At 36.2% G+C, this 8,003-nt stretch overlaps 1 protein-coding gene across 9 annotated transcripts in view; it reads left to right on the forward strand.

Moving 5' to 3' along the window:
- The window catches only part of LOC105480968 (inversin), a 321,354-nt gene that overhangs the window by 106,097 nt on the left and 207,254 nt on the right, over nt 1–8,003 (forward strand). For all 9 annotated transcript variants that reach the window (XM_071078077.1, XM_071078078.1, XM_011740189.3 and 6 more), the window contains one exon: nt 6,399–6,565. In XM_071078077.1, the coding sequence (XP_070934178.1) occupies nt 6,399–6,565 (167 nt within the window). The remainder of the gene's footprint in view (nt 1–6,398; nt 6,566–8,003) is intronic.

Consider the following 8,003-nt stretch of genomic DNA (forward strand, 5'->3'; position numbering starts at 1 on the left):
CTCTAGTCAAACTGCTCAATGTTTTCTTTTCATTCTTTCCATACAAGTTACCTTGCTTCAAATTCTAGATGTTGGGATTCATCTCACTGACTTAGGTTCTAAAACATATGGGAGCCCTGTGTGATGGCTTATGCCTGTAATCCCAGCACTTTGGGAGGCCGAGGCAGATAGATCACTTGAGCTTAAGAGTTCAAGACCAGCCCGGGCAACATGACAAAACCCTGTCTTTGCAAAAAAAGTGCAAAAATTAGCCAATGCAGTGCATACGCCTGTAGTCCAAGCTACTCAGGAGGCTGAGACAGGAGAACTGCTTGAGCCCAGGAGGCAGAGGCTGCAATGAGCCGAGATCACAATATTGCACTCCAGCCTGGGCAACGGGAGTGAAACTCTATCTCAAAAAATTAATTAATTAATTGATAAAAATAAAACACGTGAGAATACTTCAGACTTATTGGTGCTGCTTTGGGTTCAAATCAAAAAGTAGAGCTAAAGTATATTCAAATACATTCAAACTTACACAGATTCCTTATAAATTACTGCTATCAAGAAGGAAAAGATACAAGAAGAAGAAGACATCACTCATCATAGGTTATCAAAATTATTGGTATACAGTCTACCCTAGCATAGACTGCTGCATAAAAATGCCAGCAAGAAAGAAAAGTGCAAGAATAAAGTTTATGACTAAATCAGCTCATTGTCATAATTTCCTATTCTAGCATTCTCAGAAGGCTCCCATCTATGATACATGTGGAAACTGCAGCCACATTTGAATGGTTCAATTCTTGATTCATTCTGAACCCTCTTAGGCCCAATATTTGTTACCTCTCATTTAAGCTGAGAAAAATCTGTTGAGTAACAGGTATCCCAGTTTTACCATCCTTTCTTTCCACACAGATAACAATGTCCTTATTCCTCTCCTCCTGTAAGGCAAACCATCTCTGATGTCCTGGAAGGTCTTGACTTTTCTTTCCTGTTGTTGGGGTGAACCTTCCAGTGGAGGGGAAGGGAATGTTTTTCTTTCCTGTTGTTGGGGTGAACCTTCCAGTGGAGGGGAAGGGAATTTGGTACCTGGGTGGAGAATCAAGTTATCAAGGTTCTTTATTAACGTTTTGGAGCAGAAGTTATGAGAGGCCTCTGAATTATCCTGGGAATCTTTCGTTGGTGAGCATGTGTGAAGACTCTGGGATCAAGGTGCACATTTGTGATGAGTCAATCAATGGTCTAGTCATAGCTCTAAGCTCCTCCTGGATCTTGAGTCCCAGCAGAATGTGTTGCTGAACTCTCAAATTGCTGCAAGGTACCCTGGAAAGAACTATGTAGCCCAGAAAGAGCCTGAAAACCTAAACTCCATCAAATAGAGGTGCACAAGTTGACTACAGTTTTTGTATGTGTGTACAATTTTAAAATTCATGGCACTTTGCTTCTCCAAGGCCAGCAGGAAAGTGTCTCTGCTGCTTCAAATCTTTCCAATTTCTACCTCTGACCTCTAGACACTCTTTTGAAAGGCTCACCTGATTAGATCAAAGCAACCCAAACTAATCTCTCTTGATTAACTTGAAGTTAAATGATTAAGAGACAATTACATCCACAAAATCCCTTCACATTTGCCACATAACAAAACCTAATCATGGGAGTGACATCGTAGTTCTGCCCACACTCAAGAAGAGGGGGCCATACAGGGCATGTATACCAGGGGCTGGAAGTCTTGAATGCCATCTTAGAATTATCCTACCACAAGTAATGTTGAGAGTATCTACATCTTAAACGGATTTTGAAGGAGTATATCTTCCAAGGAATTTGTCCATTTCACTTAAATTGTGAGTTTGTAGCTTATGACATTTTCTTATTTGCCTTTTAATATCTGCGGGCTTTGTAATGATATCATTCTTGATATTGGGAATTTATGTCAGCTCTGTTTTTAATGATCAATCTGATTAGAGATTTATTAATTTAATTTTCCAAGAACCAACTTTTAGCTTCATTGATTTTCTCTGTTTTTTTCTGATTTTAATGTAATTGCTCTCTGTTCTTATTTTTCTTATGTACTTCCTTCTGCTTGTTTTGGGTTAAATTTGCTCTTCTGTTTTAGCGTTCTAAGGTAGAAGCATAGATAATTGATTTGAAACTATTCTTCTATTCTAATTAAAAGCATTCATTACTATATATTTCCTTCTAAGCTTCCTTCATGTGTGGTTCAAGAACCTTACAACAATATGTTTTTATTAATTTAATCATGCTTTTTAATTTCCCTTGAGATTTTCTCTTTAACCCATGGATTATCTTAAATATTTTCTATTTCCTGTTATCATTCTGTTATTGATTTCTAGTTTAATTACATTGTCATCAGATAATACACTTTGTATGACTTTAGTTCTTTAAATCTGTTGGTGTTCATTTATGACCCAGTATATTGTATATTTTGGTGAAGGTCCCATGGGTGTTTTGAAAGACTGTATTCCTGGCTGTCATTAGATGAAGTGTTAAATAAATAACAGTTAGATTCTGTTGCTTTATTTCAGTGTTCAGTTCTTCTGTGTCCTTACTGATTTTCATTTTAGTGATTCTAGCAATTACTGAGAGAAGAGTGTTGAAGTTACCAATTATAATTGTGTTTTCAAGTGTTTCTATTCTATCAGTTTTTGCTGCCTGTGTTTTGAAGCTCCGTGATTTAGTACATATACATTTAGGAATTTTATGTATTCTTGGTAAATTGACCCTTTTATTGTTATATAATATCTCTATTTTTTTCTGGTAATTGTCTTTTCTCTAAAGTTTGCCTTATTAGCTATTAATATACTTAACTCCAGCTTTCATTTCGTTAGTATTTGTTTATTACAGTTTTGCTCATTCTTTTACTTTTAACCTCCTATGTTATTGTATTTTAAGTGAGTTTTTTATAAATAGCATATAATTGAGTCTTCCTTTTTATCTCAGCCTTTTTATTGGTGTGTTTACACCATTTACATTTAATGTAATTATGAATGTTAAGATTTAAGATTTCTAATTTATTGTGTTGAACACTGCATGTTCCTTCTATTTTTCATTCCTGTCCTTTCCATTTCTTGAATATTTTTAGTATTCCATTTTAATTTATATATGGTAGAGTTTTTTGTAATGCTTTATTAAGATATAATTCACATACCCTGCAATTCAAAATTTAAAGTGTACAACTGAATGATTTTGTATATTCAGTGTTGGGCAAACATCACCACAAATGATATTAGAACACTTTCATTACCCCACAAAGAAACCCTTCACCCTTTGGCTGTTACTCTTCAAATTTGTGCCCAACCCCCAGTCCTAGGCAACTACTCATCTACTTTCTGTCTCTGTAGAGATGCCAGTGCCAGATATTTCACATAAATATATAATATGTGGTATTTTTTGACTGGCTTCTTTCACTTAGCATGTTTTCAAGGTTCATCTATGTTGAGCATATATTAGACCTTCATTCCTTTTGCTGAATAATATTCCACTGTAGAGATATACAACATTTTGTTTAGCCATTCGTCAGTTGATGAACAGCTTATGGATACTTGCATTATTTCCACCTTTTGGCTGTCATGAATAATACTGCAATGGATATTTGTGTACCAGTTTTTGTGTGGACATATGTCTTCATTTCTCTTGGGTATATACTTGGGAGTGGAATTGCTGGGTCAAATGGTTATTTAATGTTTTGAGGAACTTCCAGAATATTTTCCAAAGTGACTGCACCATTTTAGATTCCCACCAGTAGTATATGAGGGTTTTGATTTCTCCATATTCTCATTAATACTTGTTATTATGTATCTTTTTTATTATAACCATCCTAGTGTATGTGAAGTGGTATCTTATATTGTGGTTTTTGTTCTGTTATCCAGGCTGGGATGTAGTGGTGCACTCTCAGCTCACTGCAACCTCCACCTCCTGGGTTCAGGTGATTCTCATGCCTCAGCCTCCCAAGTAGCTGGTATTATAGGCATGTGCCACCACCACACCCAGCTAATTTTTGTGTTTTTAGTAGAGACCGGTTTTTGGCATGTTGGCCAGGCTGGTCTCCAACTCCAGGCCTCAAGTGAACCACCCACCTCGGCCTCTCAAAATGTTGGAATTATAGGCGTGAGCCACCCTGCTGGGTCTGTATTGTGTTTTTAAATAAATCTCTTTGTATAGTTTGTCTTTGTTGGAGGTTTTTTGTTTACTTGTTTCTGAGTGTGTGTGTGTGTGTGTATGATCTGGTATTAGAATATGTATAGTTATTTTATCACAGTCTGTGTTTTCCACTTTGAGTGCAATATAGAAGCCTTATCACTAATTAGGTCCCTTTACCCTTCTTTTTGATATCGTTATTTTAAAATCACCTCTACATAAACTGAGAACCACATCATACAGCAAGGTTATTTTTGCTTTCAATCATGGAAACATAATTCTAAAAATTAAAGAGGGTAAGCCAGGCATGCATTGTAGCCCCAGCTACTCAGGAGGCTGAGGCAGGGAGGATTGCTTGAGCCGAGTCCAGGAGTTCAAGACCAGCCTGGGCAACACAGTGGGACCCTCATTAAAAAAAAAAAAAAAAGCTAAAGAGGATAAAAACAGTCTATTATTTTTCTCAGATATTTACATTCTGCTGCTCTTTTTTCATTCCTAATGTTCTATTTGTTTCATGAGTGTTCATAGTTGATTATTGGAGCATTTTTATGAGAGTCGTTTTAAAATTCTTGTCACATAATTCTAATGTATCTGTGTCATCACAGTGTCAGTGCCTGTTGATTGTCTTTTCTTGTTTACATTAATATTTTCCAAACTTTTGAGTTGTTTCATAATTTGGTATTATATCTTTGACATTTTCTGTATTATGAGACTCTGGATCTTATTTTAGTAAATGGACAATCTGTCAAGGTTTAGAATGAACATTCTCTTTCGAATTTGTGGTTTCATTTTCAAGTTTGTTTTCAGAGATCTTGCAGGGCTCTTCTGATTTGCCCCACCTCTGGGCTGCTCAGGCCCATTTAGAACCAAGGCAGTAATCTAACTATAGTTCAATTCTCAGAGCTTTTGCTATCTTGATTCATACCAGTTTCACACATGGGCTGCTCAAAATTGTCCTGACTTTTTATACCAAAGTGTCCTAACTTTTTATACCAATTTAAAGAGTTACTTCCTCCAACTTTGTCCTCTCTATACTCCTACTCTCCTACTCTCTAGTTGGAAAGGGGTAAAATACTACCTCATTGATATCCTTTGCTTAATTCGGGGCATGGTAGTTTGACAGGGCTCCTCCCAACAGTCTCTATAGTGTCCAGTGGGGAAAAGAGGTACAGTTTCTTTTATTGTATGTGTTTTGAGTACAGCATAGTCAAATGGCTCACTCGGCAGAGTTACCTGCCTGCCAGTCTTTTTACTAGAGAGAGTAGACTTCTCTTGAGACGTTTGGCATCTGTGTGCTTTGGTGCTTCTGGATTATAGGCTACTGTAGCCTATAATTTACTATAGATTGGAGGCAAAAGCAAACGAGCAAACAAAAAATGCTTCAGGGAACTTACCACAGGTTGTCTCTCAAATTTCAAAGTTCCTAGTCAAGGCTGCCTTCCCTTCTCCGCCTGTCATTTATTTTGCCTTTTGCCCTGGGGATTTTAGTTGTAATTAGCAGGAGGATGAGGATACTGTGTACTTGCTCTAGCTTGTCATCTTGTCTAGAAAGGGAAATCAACCGTGACTTTTTTTTTTTTTTTTTCTGAGATGGAGTTTTGCTCTCGTTGTCCAGGCTGGAGTTCAACGGCACAATCTTGGTTCACTGCAACCTCCACCTCCTGGGTTTAAGCAATTCTCCTGCCTCAGCCTCCTGAGTAGCTGGGATACAGGCATCTGCCACCACGCCTGGCTAATTTTTGTATTTTTAGTAGAGACAGGGTTTCACCATGTTGGTCAGACTGGTCTTGAACTCCTGACCTCAGGTGATCTGCCCACCTCGGCCTCCCAGAGTGCTGGGATTACAGGTGTGAGCCACCATGCCTGGCCTATGATTCATTTTTGTATCACTCATAAAGCATACCGCAATGCCTAGTGTACAGTTGGTATTAATTAAATATTTGTTTCAAAAGACAAGAGTGAGTGAGGGAGGAACATAAGTAGCTCTGTATCTCAAAATGTTCGTTCAGCATAATATGATTGAGTCATCAGTTTAAATTCTAGCCCCACCTGCTTTCAGTGTGAACATAGACTGGTTACTTAACTACTTTGAGCCTCAGTTTCATATAATATGACAATGGTAATATCTACTTCATAGGATAAGTAAAAATAAGATGATATATTTAATGCATTTAGCACAATGCTTGATAATAAACAGCAAATATAGTTCCTACTTATATTAGTAATAACAATTATCAAATATCACTATCTGTTTCTTGTCCTCATAGGAAACTCTGCTCTTAAAGACAAAGAAGATCAATTTGGGAGAACACCACTTATGTATTGCGTGTTGGCTGACAGATTGGATTGTGCAGATGCTCTCCTGAAGGCAGGAGCAGATGTGAATAAAACTGACCATAGCCAGAGAACAGCCCTCCATCTTGCAGCCCAGAAGGTAAGAAGTAAAATTTCTTTGAAGAGTAAATGTTTTGTGTGATATCTGCTAGTTGGTTAGTGAAACTATGCAATGGACAGATAATAAAGTCTCAAGTGCATGACTCATAGATTTTATATATTTTCTCTAAAAGCTGTCGTTAAGCTACAGAGAGTAAAAGCACAGATAACTATCAGCAGCTGCATTCCAGTTTCCTTGAACAGTAGAATTTATTCTATGATCTAAAGTTTATTGGAAAAAAAGTGATCAAATTTATATAGACAATGTGATCAAACTATGTTACCAATCTGTGTATAGGGAAAAAATAGAGACCGAAAAGAAGTACTCAAAGATATTAATAGTGGTTAGGTTTAAATTTGGGGAACATATGTGGAATTTTTTTCCTTTTCACGGTTTAAAATTTTTTCCTTAATGACTGTTACTTTTACTGTAAAAAGTTGAAATCCCAGCCTGGGCAACATAGCGAGACCACATCTCTACAAAAAATTTAAAAATTAGCTGGGCATGGTAGCACACACCTGCAATCCCAGCTACTTGTGGAGCTCAGGTGGGAGGATCACTTGAACCTGGAAGGTTGAGGCTGCAGTGAACTGAGTTCACATCAATGTACTCCATCCTCAATGACAGGGCAAGACCCTGTCTCTAATTAATTAATTTAATTTAATTTAATTTAAAAGGTTGAAATGTCTCTTGAAATATGTGGCATTAAGAGGCATAAAATAAATTTATTTTCTGAATGTATTTTCAACTTTTAAAAATCTAAAACTATGTTGCCAATATCAGTGATTTCACATTTTTAAATTTAAGAGCTCAGATTTTTAAGATTAAAGCCATCAAACAGATAAAATAGGAAGCTTCTACATTTATTTAAAGACTTATTCACCTAAAAACTGTTTTTCCTCCATAAAATTTTGTTCTATAAAATAGATTTCCAGTCCTGGCATTTTCTTTTTGTTATTTTAGATTTCTGAATTGTTTGAATAAAAAGCAATTAAAATGAATTAGATCCAGCGGGAACTGTTAGAGTTATTTTCTATTTAAAAATGTGAATCAGATATAGCTAATTAAGGGGTTAGAAAAATACCTTTCATTAGTTGAATGCATAAAAAGAGGCTGACATTGAGTTATACTACTGAATATGCTAGTTATATGCGCTTCTCAGGTCTGTAGGTTATTTCCAAAGTTACTTCTCTTGAATTTGGTTTTTATTATAGTAATTTAAAAAAAAAATCTCCCTCATTTTCAATCTCAGTTTTAACTACTGCTCAGATATTTATAACCTTTCATTTAGGCTTGTCAGCTGATGAAATTATTCACTCGAGAAAGGTTAACTCCATTTAACTTGTTATCATAAAAGAGCAAACAGTTCACATTGGGAATAGCCACAAAATTAAGACTTTGATACCCTTCAGATTTTTCATTATGATTGATTTAGGTG

Source organism: Macaca nemestrina, chromosome 14 (genome assembly GCF_043159975.1).
Source record: "Macaca nemestrina isolate mMacNem1 chromosome 14, mMacNem.hap1, whole genome shotgun sequence".
Lineage (NCBI taxonomy): Eukaryota > Metazoa > Chordata > Mammalia > Primates > Cercopithecidae > Macaca > Macaca nemestrina.